We start from the raw sequence: 13,905 nt of genomic DNA on the forward strand, positions 1-13,905 counted from the left end.
TAGGCAGATGGCAGATTGTAACCAGGGACATGAGTCAGAATTTAGCCTAACAAGTACTGACCCAAATGAATAGTTGGTTAGATTGCTGCAGTACTACAAATTGTCAGTTATTTAAGAGGGTTTCTCAAGTGAAAATAAATTTAACATATGGGAGAATCTCTTCCATCCTGGTTGGAGACACTGCTTCCCATCCGCTAGAAGCATAAAATAAATGTTATTACTGTATAAAGTCACTCTTGCAGAATCGTAATCTAGTTCAGGAAGAGAATTATAGCCTTGTGTCTCTTTGCAAACCTTTAACACTGATTCACTGCTATTTGCTATTTTTTTTTTTTTTCCTTTAATGTTTTACATCTCATTTGCCATTGAGACTTGATACAAGATTGAAAATCCTTTTGGAGAAGAATTGCTTGTTTTTTGCTTAATACCCCTTTAATGGCTAACACAGCAGGGCTCCTCTGTGTTACTGCAGTCCCAATAGATGGAAATGTTTCAGAGCTTTGTCAAGTTTTCTGGAAGAGTCCTACAAGTAGTCAGACTTGTACTACACATTTAATTCTCATTAGCTATAAACAATCAAACCCTGGAATTACTAGGAAAGACATGGAGAGGAAATGCAAAATTTCTTGTTTACACTTTTGTGTGCTTTCTAATCCGCTTTGTGCTATATCTTGACTATTAAATGCAGTTCATTCTTTCTTAAAAATGGGTGCATTAAATTTGATGCAAAGAAGGGCCACTAGCATGACTGAGGACAGACTTGGATTCATGGGAAGGAGGACTGACTCAGCCTTGATTCTTCAGTATGGGGCATGTATGAGTGGAATGAGAGAATGTTGTGATGGTAGCTTATGGATTTGTAAGTTAGCAAAGTAGAACAGGAAATTATTATTTGCAATCTCTTACACCACTGGACCAAGAAGATAACAAATGGAATTGCCTGAAGGCTGATTCAGAAAAATAAAGGGAAAAGCAATGTGCAGACGCACTGCAAAACTCATTGCATGAGGTGATGTGCTGCTGAAAGTTTATGTTTGTCCAGAAGTGATCATATATTCATAAAAATCTCTCTAGGTTATTAATTATAATGCTAGTATTTCTGACTTGAAATAACAGATTGGAGAAATTTCTGTTCTCACTTCGTAGATGTGTTATTGGCCACTGTCAGAGACAAGGTGATTCCTGGCAAGACAGATTTTCCATGTCAGTACAGACATTAAGCATCGTGATATGTTCCACCACTTTCAGATCGGTCTGTCTGGTGTCTCTCATGTCTCTCACCTTTACAACTCATCTTTTTAATTCATCAATAGAGTGATGACTTTTAGCCTAATGTTGAGAGGCTCTAACTCTACAAATCTTTGTATAATTAGCATAAATTATATTGTGAATGGGAAATCTTATTCCTGCCCATGCATTTTGTGAAGTAATAAATAACCTGTCCACGGTAACACAGCAGCCAAAATGACACCAAAAGCTTGGTTTTCTATATCTGAATAATTTAGCAAACAGAGTGTGTGATGTGACTTGAGGCATTTTGATGACTTACTGTCTCAAAACTAGCAACAATTGTATTTCTTTTTAAACTACTTAAATTAAGCAAATGTACAATATATGTTCCAGACTAATTAACAATTGGGCAGTGTCTACTTGTACAGACTGGATAATTGTGTAATTGTACACATAATACATACATATATCCACTTGCTTTTTACCAATTAGCCCTGATAAGTACAGCCTTCAGACATTAATTTCTACATACTTTTAGCTATCTTCTCAGCTAGTAATCTAGCTTCAACAGCAGTGCACCTGGGAGTTATGGATGGGATTGCTCAGTTTGTCAAGAGTGAACAACACTTCCTTTGCTATCTGAAGGGGTTTCCACACCTTCACACTAACCAGATGAGGATAACCTGTGTTCAATGGAGCATGTTTTGTGTAGAGTTTTTGTCTTTCCACCCCTTGCTTTGCTGCTCTTCCTTTCTCATCTGGAACTCCTTACACAGTGTGTAGCTATGTCCTTCTGAACCATGATCTGGGATGTGTTTTTCTGACTTGTGTTGCTTTACAAAGTTAAAAAGAGAACAACAATATTTATTTGCACATTATGTAAACATTTGCAACACAGATCCCGCTGCTTAGTGTTCAGTTAATTTAGTTCAGTCAGTACTGCATGGTACATAGTTTTGTGTGCTCATATGGTAAACACATCTTGCCCTTGAGCGCTTGGTTAATTAAGATCTACTTCTAAGTACTCCTGTTTTGTTGCCAGGCAGATTCTCCCAAATTTAGGTACAGCTGATGAGCTCCACAAAGAAGCCATGTGAAGTTCATGTCCATCTGTTTTGCACTCTGCTGTGTCAGGCCACAACCTGCTCTTGCTGGAGGCAGCAGGGCCTCTATTTGAACTGCAACACTGCATGTTTTCATTTATGCCAACATGACTCCTGCAAGTACACCTTACATTCTCGTGCACTACTTTTGTCCCCTTCAAGGGAAAGTATATCCAGATCTGTTCTTGATAGATAGATTTATAGCTGTGATGAGGGGGGGACTGAATTCTGGTCTTGGTTCTAAAGAAAGCACTCATTAGCTAAGAAACACGTATGACATTGTCTTCTCCTGAGGAAATTTACCCCCCTGAAGCATGGAGATAAACCAGTGTCATGTCAAACACCTTACATGTACTGCAGTTCACAGCAAAGCTAAGGAGTGCAAATTACAGGCATTTCAAAGGCTGCCTGTATTGCAGAGACTGAATTTGTGCTAGCAACAATAGGGAGAAAAATAGCAAATAGCAAAACTGTAGTACAAAATTAACAAGGTTTTGTTATTGCTAAGAAAATGTTTACAAAATATGCAGTAATTTTTCTCTACTTAGAAGTAAAGGAGCAGACTCTCCTACATGGTGATGTGAAAACCTTCTTAGTATATTCAGCTGTGTGCGGAGGCAGGTGTGTGGCTCATTGGTAGGTTAATGTGGGGTGATGATGAGGGGCGGGTGCTCCAGAGAGAGAGAAGGCTCAAGATCTTGTAATCAATGGACTCTGAACAAATTTCTGTGTGCCTCTTCTTGTTAATACAAATTGCAGCCCAAGCTAGCGTGTGAAATATTCAAATTGAGGGTTCTGTTGCTTTGACCTTAAATGTGAATTCAAGTAAGGTTGTTGTGCTCTGTCTGGTTTGGATGAGAAATGATAATGTGTTAAACAACCACGTGTTTTTTCAGGAAGAGCTCCCTGTAGGCAATTTAGAGTTCATAGGCACTTACAGAATATCAATGAGTGAGAATGGAGAGAGTTTACTGAGGAGACTGGCCACGTATTCTAAATTAAATGTTAGCCTTTGGTGATTTTAGCCAAAATTGCTAGGTGGGAATAGGTATACTGGCCAACAATTCAGCAGTGTTTAGGTGCTGCTTCATTTGCTCAAATCTATATTTAGAGTAATTGTGCAGCCTTTCAGTTTTCCCATCCATAAGCAGACCAGATCCTGGCATCCATTGTCTACTATGAAATGAATCATTGCCTTAACTCCATTTCCAGCTGCAGGGTAATGAGCAATACAGTGCAAAACAGTCTTGGACTTCAGTGTTAACAGATATTGCTAAGACTGAGGGAGAGAAATGTGCACCTATCTAAGGAGGTGATCCTTGCATGACCAGGCGGATGAGACTCGGTGGTCAGGAAAGCCAGAGCTGCTGTTTCAAAGGCTGCTGATTGCCAGAAAAGATGAATTCATTCATACTAATATTATTTTTCAATGAACTTCTCAAACAAAACTGAAATTCTCAGTATGTTCTTGAAATTTCCTATGCACTGTGGTTTGCTCATAAGGAATAATACTTTGTGCAGTCTGCTTTTGCACTTTTTTTTTTTTTTTGGCTTTGCATTTGTGCAGAAGATGAATAGCTTAAGATAAAGCTGATAGAAGTGGTAGAAGAAAACTAACAGAAGAAGCTTTAAGAATTCTATAAGAATTCTATCTGATGGACTTATGCTAGCAGTTCTGCAGATTGGATTCCTGGCACTTGGAGGACCTGAATATGTGGCCTACTCAGTAATAAACCTGTTCACACTCATGCTGTGCCAGATTGGGTAAGAAATCTTTCTGCATAGAGACTTGAGGCAATATGTTTTTCTTATTTGTATTGCTGTGATGTCAAGGAGCCATAGGTACAGATGAAGACATAGAGTGAATTGGCACCAAACAGAAAATTTCTCAAGATTTATTGCATCTGTGAAGTTGGATGCATTTGGAGCAAGAATTTATTCTCATGGGTTGAAATGAATCCCAGAGTACCAAAATCTTTCAGTTTGTCCTGGATTCTGTTTTTTACAGCAATTCACACCTTGGCAGAAGGCAAGTAAACACATCAACTGTACTCAGGTTTGTAACATCCTAGGACAATCACATTATCTCAAAGCACAACATGGCAGCTCTACAAAAAAACATGACTTGACTGGGTTCACACAGAATCACAGAATCACAGAATTGTAGGGGTTGGAAGGGACCTCCAGAGATCATCGAGTCCAGCCCCCCTGCCAAAGCAGGTTCCCTACAGCAGGTAGGGTTTGGAGATTATTTTTTGCTGCTGCTCTGATTACAGACATAATGACTCATGTTTCCTAAGAAATCATCCCCTCCTCTAAATAAGCCTCTATTTTCGAGATAATCTCAAAAAAGATGTCGCTGTTAGATTGATCTGAGTTCTGGAACAGATACCTCCCTCTCTCCATAATGCATCAAGTTGAAACATAATTTGAGGGTGGCTGTGTGTTTTAGAGCAGCTAAAGTGTTTGATCAGAAGCAGAAGAGTTCTCCACTCTATACTCTCATAAACAGAGAGCAGTTAAAGAGGATAAAACCTTTTCTCTGGGGCTGGAAGTGCCTATGTAAAGTGACACACACTGGGGCGAGGGATCATGGCTGATAGTTATTATGAGGGAGTAAGGGAATCTGACACACAGGTGAATGAGAGAAGCTCTTCATTTATGGATGAGGCAGAATCTGAGAACTGTGAGGGGTGGAAGCTACCCTCATTCAAAAATGTCAGAAAGATCAAATCTCTTGAAAAAAGAATAGAGCTGAGTTTCCTTCCAGTTTTTTACCTTTTGTATCTGTAGGCATGTAAAGGAAAAGTTGTCTGTGAAAGCTTGGATTTAAGAAAGGTTTTCATCTTTAATAAAATAGAACTTTTTTTGAGATGTTGGTTCTTACATCACTGGTAGTTCATATGCAATCATACTGTGGATCAATGCAGTATTCCTCAAACAGGGAGCTGTGATAAATCTATTCAGATCTCATCCTGTCAAACGGCTCTGTGCCAACAGAGGCAATAATGAATGTTTAGATATGAACACAGTTGTTGTTTCTTTCGGCAACAAAGCATCCAGAGGTTCAAGTGGGATATTTTATTGATTGACTGTAGTATCACTGTGAGCTTGTTGCTCTTCCATTTTAGCATTATACGTATTTAGTGTTATGTCTGTTTCACTATGAAGCAGAGACAGCCGTAAAAACAATGGAGTCAAGGTGGAATTGCCATTTTCTGTACTGTTGCTGGTTAAATAAATCTTCGTCTTTCCTCCAGCTCAGCCTTTTCAGGCTCCTCTGGGCTCACTGAGATCTCCCACACAAGCAATGTGATTTGTAGGAGAGCGCTACCAATCAGGCTAACACATGGCTCAATGTTGCGATGTTGATTCCTGAATCATGCTGCAGCATTCTGGTTGTCATAGAGACACAGATTTTTAAGGCCAAAGGGACCATTCTTGCTAATCATTACAGACTTCTTGTGAAACATGTGGCAACTTGCCAATGAGTAAATAGCTGTGCCAAACTGGAGCACAGCCTGGCTTTACCTCTCTTGTGAGTGTGAAACACGTTTCACTTAAGTCTGCTGGAGAGGGACCCCGATGGGGATTTGGTTTATTGTCAGAGTGATGCTGTCTGCAAATCATTTTTCTGCTGAGTGAAAGCCAGATGCAAGTTTAGGCCAAAAGATCATGCCGTGACTGTGATACCGGAACTCAAAGGGACAAAGAGTGTAAATAAGTGTCCCACCTGGTCTCCCAGGTGGTACAGCAAGGCCAGCTCTTGTGCTGCTAAGAAGGAATGCTGGAATGCTGCAGCTGGCTGCCACTATAGACCACAGCCAGGCTGTAGCATTTTGGTATGCCCTATTGTAATCCTCACCAGAGCCTGCTGGCACTGCAGAACTGAAAGCTAGGGGATTTAACATCCCAAATTGCCATCCATCAGAGCTCATGTAAGGGTGCCAAGAAACCTGGGTAACCTCCAATCAGGCATTAAGCTTCCTATTTGGAAGGTCTGCTGAGCCATGAGAACTGGGTTGATACAGATCCCAGCTCTGCTGACAAAGCAATTCCTGTCACAAAATCTCTTGCTTTCACAGAGACAAATTTCTCGTGGCCATCACACTGTCAGACACTGAAACAATTTAAAGCCTTCATATCGTCTCCCATCTGTTTCTACAGAAGTGGAGTAAGGTGAAGTACTTGAGCAAAGCAGTTGACTATTTGTGTGAAGGAATATGTACAGCCAAAGTGGTGTTCTCTGCCTGGATGGATGCATCTCTCTGTGTAGGAATAGCTTCTATCAGCCTATAAGATAGCTTCAGGAAAGCTAGGATTTTTTAATTATTTATTTATTTGTTTGTTTATTTAAAGTTAAAATATTCTATGGGCTAAATATAAGCATGTATCATCACGGCTCTGGCTGATCCACTGGAGAGATTAGATAGTAGGGCAGTGTTCTTATTCTTTGTGCTCTTTTCCAATTCCTGCATCGCACAGTTGTTTCGCTGCTATTAGCATTGCTTTATGTTAGTCACCAGTGAGTACTATTAAGGCCAAGTCCTAATGCTCTAGATTTTGAAGGAATCGTCTTTGGTTAATTCCAGCAGAATCCCTGTGAGATATAATGACTCTGCCTTTCTGTTTATGAATAGAGTTGCTGTGAATGCACTGAGCTTTTCAAGAGCCAAATGAGTCTCCAGATTTCTTGGTTTCTATGGCAGGAAGCACTCTAGAGCAGGGGGAGGACTAGCTTAGGTGCATCTTCCTGGCACCCTGTTGAAATGGAAGAGATATGACAGCTTTCATTTTGTTGAAGAACTATGGGAAGTGAAAGGGCAGTGTAGCAGCCCCACTTTCCTTGTGCACGAGTCTAGGAGAGCGAGTAACAATCCTGGTCTGCTCAAAATCTCAATGTCTTTTTTTAGGGTCATCTAACAGCAGAGGGAGGAACACATTGTTCATCTTGGCCTTGGTCTTGGAATTTATTTTTCTTCCAAATTTTTGCTTGCTGTTTCTGTTGCACTCATGATTGCATCTTCAGACATGTATCTCCCTGCAAGCTGTGTATTTACATCTGCAGGTGAGTGGATATCAATATAATAACTACTTCTGTTTAAATGAAGGATTGGATATTTTATCAGCTCATACTTTAGTTCTTATATTATGCCTTTGTCTTCTTGCTTAAATTCCTGATTTTCACGTGCAGTTTCTACAGACATTGAACTCTCCCTGTAAGTATTTCACTTCGGAGCTCACTTACACTGTCTCTCCTGATTACATCTAATTTAAAGGGTGGGGCTGAAGAAAGAGTGTTCACTTGGAACGAACATTTAAGGCAACTAACTGAAAAAAGAAGATTCTCATTTAGTGCATGTTGCAGTGCTTTAATTGACAGAAATGAAGTCTTAATAGTTTTCACCAGCTAAAGATCAGGCCTATTTTTTCTTTATCACATTACATGCTGTTGTCAGCTACTAGATTCAGGGCTATCAATATTGCATAGATTTACACACCTATGCAAGTCTTTTTGCTGATTATATGTTTAATTTAATTGATTATTTTCTTTCTGCATGCATCTTCCTTGCACGATTAGTAACAGTAGTAAGAATAAAAATACTGTTAAGAATTAAAGTAAGTAATTTGAAAGGTCAGTATTACTGTTATTAAATTCCTGGTGGAACCAACAAGACTGTAGGTAGCACAGAAGAAAGTCAGTGGCAAGACTGAGCACATCTCTTCCAAGTAGTGATTGTTGTTCAGTGATGATTTCCATGAACCATTCTGCTCTGGAACCTGGTGCCATGGGAGTTAACATATAAGTAGTATAAAGTATAAGAACTACCCCCCAGATTTTCCAGTACTTTGGAGATAATCTGACAGTTCACATGGCACACAGTGTGTCTAGTAGTCAGGGATGCTGCTTAATGATGGGCAGCTCCGGAGTATCTTACTGATTACAGCACCACTTTCCATGGCCCTTTTACTTAAATGGCACTTTTATTTAATTTCAGTCTCTCTCAAGACTAAGTTGGATAAGAATTTCTTGCAGAAAACATTTTCTAACCAAGAAAATGTTAACAATTTGATTTTCATCCTTGCTCTGCAACAATTTATAAAATAGAAATAAATATGAAATGCTGATATGCAATGAAAAATCTAAGGTGAGAGGCTGAGGGAGGGAACCTAATAAACTGGTTCTGTTGTGGAAGAAAACATCACATGTCTGGTGTGTGTGTGGCACCAACAGAGGGGCTGTGGTTGTAGTTGTCACCTGCTAATTCATCTCCATTTTGCCCTTTCAAGGAGATTAATGTGGACTCCTAAATGCTGAGTACTCAAATGACTCGTTTACTTCTACTCAGAAGCCCAAAAATGGGGCACTTTGGTCTTAGAACTGTGTCCAGAATGTTTTTCCAGGTGCATCATCAATAATTTCAAGAGTTTTAGAGATGCACAGGAGAAAAGCTGGTATACACTAAAGACTTTATTTATTTTTTTTTTTTTTTGTAAATTGTCAAAGATTCCATTTGTGCCAGTGTTCCTGGCAAAACCTCTAGGATTTTAGTAGCAGTTAAGCCTGTTCCTGCATTTGGGAAGTCATTCAGTTGCTAGTAGAACTGATCTAAATACTCATTAGAGGTAACACTCTACAAATTTTGTCCAGCTGGCAAATTGTGAACAAAATTTTTGATTTCTTTCATTCAGCTCAACAGATACTAATATCAATAGATACAAATATGAACATACATATCCTAGAAGGCATGAATTATTTATAGTGAGTGAAGGTCTGAAAAGCAATTTCCTTTTGGAGACGTATGACTGGCCACATGAGTGACACGGTATTCTCTCATCCCTGATAGCGTTAGCATTTTAATTGCTTATTTGATCTGATGCTAGTCTTGATTTTGATGAAGTCTCAGTGATAGTATCAAGCCCATTCTCACTGAACATTCTTTCCTACAAAGCTTCATTATAGTGAAAGCTTATGGATAGAGAGACATGAGCCAGACATTTCCTGCTATTTGGCCTATTAGCTGATAAATGCTCATTTACTTTCATCAGCTTTAGAACATGACTGGACTGGAGACTTCAGATCAGCTACATCCTGGTAAATAAATTCAGGTATGAATTTGGTATGAAAGAGACTTCAGTATGAAGCTGCTATTTTTGATTGTTATTGTACTATATATATCCACTTTATTTTGAAAAATCAAAAAACGACTTCTCCAAATGTATTCATTGCATGCCCTGTTATGTTTAAGCTAAAAAATGAGCCAAGCAGCAGCAAGCAACATCAACAATATTTCTGTGTGCCAAAAAGGCAGTAAACTGCCAAGCCCAAGGACAAGCAAGACAACCATGCAGCTTAGTGAGTGGCTCTGTACTGCTGGATTATGAAGTCCAGACAGCGTTCTTCTACAGAAAGTGACTGTTGAGAACAATAAGGTGATGGGTGGCACTGGAAGGGGAAGTTAAAATTTGAGTACTGCCTCTGCTTCCCAAGAAAGAGAAGAAAATGGTTGTATTAATGTTCATACACAGGTGTGTGGGTTTGCAGTGCTTCAGTAATCTCTGAGCAATGTAGATAAGGAGAGGGCTAACTTAAAACAGGTGTTCATGGAAGATTAATGCATGTTTGCCTTATTCAAGCCAAGCATATCAAATTGGCTCATCTTGTTTTGCTACTGCATCTGTAATGGAGGGTTAACCATGGTGTACAACCAATATGTCCTTCCAATGACTCCCTTGCACGTGTTGAATGCTGAACTGTGATGTAACTGTGGTGAATCCTGACTGCAGCTATTGATGTGCTTCATGGGAACCCTGTCAATAGTGACTCCCTTCTTCTCTTTCCAGTATGTCTGCTCACAGTGCCAAATCACTATCTTAAAGATAAAATACATTATTATTAATTTTCTAAATAAATAAGCAGGTTCTATTCAGACAGTGCTCTCTCTCTGGTAAAAAATAATTTTCATTAAAAATACTGAAGATGTTTACATATTAAAATCTTTTGTTGACAGAATAATTCTCAACCTGGCAGAGTTTTTTTAAAATCATTATAAGATGACATTTTGGGAAAAGCCGCAAACAATTTGAAATCTAGACTAAAAAGAAATGCTACTGATTATATTAAATGCTGATATTGAGTATGCTTTTACAAAAAAAAGAAGTACTTGATTATGAAGAGTAATTTTGAAAGTATGTGTGCATTTTTGTCCTTTATTGGGGACAAACATCTGGCACCTTATTGATGCTATCAATTAGAAGTTATAAACTGGTATAAATGTTGGCCTGAGAGCCCATCTTTCCTAATCAGTGCTCTAGAGTGTGAGTGTGCATTTCTCAGTGAGGTAGGTTTCAGTTCTATGTATATAAGCACTTATTCAACTGAGATAAACCTCTCTAGTTCTATTTCAGAGGCTGCAGCTCAGATTAAATTTGGGCCAAGTAATAAATGGCCAACCCTCTCCCTCCGGTAACTTACAACTTTCAATTTCTAGTGTACAGTTTTGTTCATCCAGAGGATATCTTCGTAGATCCATCATGCAAGCAGCTGTTGTTGTAATCCTATAAGAGGAGGGTGAAAAAAATCAGTTTTGAAACTGCATTTGATTTGTTTGATTAGGTAAATCTTTCTGTAGTGTATTTTTTTTTGGTTTAAATACTGAACGGCGCATGGATAGCTGATGTACAAAACTGCTTGTGAAGCATGATTAAATAATTTATATAGCACAATACAGCGAATATAGTATAAAGCTTAAAAGTATACACTAAATATCATGGAGTAGGATTTTGACAGAAAACTTTACAAGAAAAAGTGTTGAGTGTTTTAAAGGGCATTTCTTGAGGTTTCTCTTTGGACATTTCATTTTTAGTCTTCTTAATTCAAACATCTTCAAATTGGTTTGCACATTTTTATTTATAACGGGTACTGCAATAGTTCCATTTTTCATTCTGCTCTCATGTAATGCTTTCTAAGATTTGTCTGATATGCATGTGCATTTTCCATGGTAGGGAAGCACTAGTAGCATGTGAATCATTGTTTTTATGGTTTCATAATCAGTTAATCAGTATGACAATAGTATATTGCCTCTCAAAATTGTATTATGCAATCAAAATCTTATGGAATGTACATCATCTGTTGGTTACTTAAGAAAATCACTTGCAGGGTGCTTTCAAACTCACAGAAGTGAGTTTGCATCTGCAGTTTCAGGTTTGTCTTTTTTTTTTTTTTTTGGTGTGTGTGTGTGTGATAAAAGGGTTCTTATGTGCTTATACAACTTCTGAAGTTTGAATGGGCAAACATGGCCTGAAATTTAACTGGCCTCTCTCTCTCCTTCTCATGAAAAGTTCCTTCCTGAGAAAGATTCCTCTTTTCTAGATCTGGATATCATTCTGTTTCATGGTAATTAGCACCACAGGAGCACATCTGGAGATTTTACTTTCAATGTGATGGAAGTCAAGCACACTTACATGCTGCACTGGGATGACAATTTGTGCTGTCACAGAACTGATAGAATAAAAGGGGGGAAAAAAAGCCATGTGTCTCTTTATTTTGACATGCTTCAAATTTCCTAATTCTTCACGATCCATCTGTCTACTTGTGTATAAGAACTGTCTAGCAAGAGCTGTGACAGACAAACCAGCCCATGAAATTACTGCGTAATGCTGTGTAAAGTATGATATTTCTGCTGTTCCACTGAGATTGATTTTTGTCTTGAGTATTGCTCATTGAATTGATTTACATGTTTCTTAATGTCTTTTGCTGAAAACTTCAGAACAGGTAGGACTTCATTTAGTTTAGCCTTGTACAAATGTGTCTTACTCACTGAAAAAGCCGTGCACTAATGATTGCAGTAATGAACAACCCTACTTAATAACGCTGAAGATCGTATATAACTAACATTAGTCACAGTTACATGCTTCTTAATTGAGGTTTCATAGAGTCCCAATTAACGAATCAGCCTTTAAGGTAATTCAGTTCACCTGGATCAGCCAGATTTATTTAAATGTGTACAGAAGTAGACATAATGTTTTCTAGACCACACGGTTACAGTGGCCAGCTGTTTCTTCATGGCCAGTGTGTCTGTACTTCTGACTTCTGCAGTTTTGAATATCTTACATAAGCAGCAGCAATTTCTTTCTTAATAATATCAAGAATTTTTTGTTGACACAAGGTAATTGTTCAGTAGTAAACAATGGGGAGCAGCTTTCACTCTCATAACTCTCCCACCCCTAAGCTCTCTGGTCCTGCAACAAGCAGCTGTTTCTATATGAAGAAGGCTTTAGCTGAAGTTTGCAGAGATAATAGCCACATAATGCTAGGTGGCAAGGTCAGTTGGGGAACACTGTCAGGCGGTTAGTGGAGGGTGACTATCAGATGTGGAAATCTGGTGGAAGCTGGTGACTTCCCATTTCCCCTATAGACCTGCAGCTTTGAACATGGTATGGTGTCCTGGGCACGGGATGATGAGTAGCACCCAATCTCAATGTTGAAGCAAATATAATCTAATTGTGCATTGTTTTCTACCCTACTATCTTTAAATCCTTTTGTTTATTCAAAAGACAAATGATAAAATGTAATTAAACAAAGAAGGTAAGCAGTTCTAATAGGTAAGAGAAATAATATTTATGAAAAGGAAAAAACTTTTTTTTTTTTTTTCAAAATGATTTATTGTATTTCAAATTATCTGATCCACTCTTAGCTTTTTTTGTGTGTGTGTGACTCTATGAATACCATATTCTTACTTATTGTCAAGTTATTCTGGACTAAAATAAAATTGTATGAAAGAAAAACATTGCTGTCCAGTATTTGCAAACCAGGCTTTCTTGTGTAATACTGACAGAGGTTTCCCTGCAGGACAGTAAATCTTGTAGTAACAAGTGACAGAGCTTAATATTTTTTGATACATCAGCAGCAAGCAGTTTAAGTTCAGAATGAGGGCAGGAAGTGGAGTTGTGTTTCAGTACTTCATCAAAATGCTGTCAAAAAGCTATTCTTCAACTCTCTAAGAAGAAAGAGAAGCAATATTTATGACAGGAAGAACAACTAAATGTGGAGATGATCAGAGCTAAACAATGCAAATTCTGTTGTGAGATGTTTCTTCCCAGTTGGAGAAAAGGTATCAAATTTTAATGTTTGTTCTTTTTCTCTCAGTCAACAGAGAATAAATTATAAATATAGATGAGGATATGAACTGAGGTGAACTCTTTTAAGGGGAAGGAAAAAGAAAGCAAACTGAAATTTTCAAATAAAATTAAAAGTAGCCATGCTTCTCTTAACCACTGTGGAGCTGGGGGGTTGTATTACACACTAGATTTTCATATCCTAGGTAATATATTGCTTCTGTGTTAATGTAACTTCAGTAATATCAGGGAACTTAATCCTATAAGCAACTTTTTGATATCAGAATTCATTCCTGTATCACTGGAGTAATTGTCCTATTTGTCTCTTTATATTAGAGATCTAATGGGATGTCTTGTAGGCAGAGTTATTGAAAGGGTAGAAGAAGGCATTGTGCATTTAAATATGCAATTTTTTTCTTTGTCCATGCTATGTACAACGTTGTCGTGCCTACTA

The 13,905-nt window shown here is 38.2% G+C and overlaps 1 protein-coding gene across 1 annotated transcript in view; it reads right to left on the reverse strand.

Annotated features, from left to right (window-relative positions):
- Window positions 1-13,905, reverse strand: part of GABRB1 (gamma-aminobutyric acid type A receptor subunit beta1) — a 95,371-nt gene that overhangs the window by 11,889 nt on the left and 69,577 nt on the right. Inside the window, exon 6 of the mRNA XM_042871107.1 lies at window positions 10,810-10,892. Coding sequence (XP_042727041.1) covers window positions 10,810-10,892 — 83 coding nt within the window. The remainder of the gene's footprint in view (window positions 1-10,809; window positions 10,893-13,905) is intronic.

The sequence above is a fragment of the Lagopus leucura genome, unplaced genomic scaffold (genome assembly GCF_019238085.1).
Source record: "Lagopus leucura isolate 7727_CA_CO unplaced genomic scaffold, USGS_WTPT01 Super-Scaffold_100004, whole genome shotgun sequence".
Classification (NCBI taxonomy): domain Eukaryota; kingdom Metazoa; phylum Chordata; class Aves; order Galliformes; family Phasianidae; genus Lagopus; species Lagopus leucura.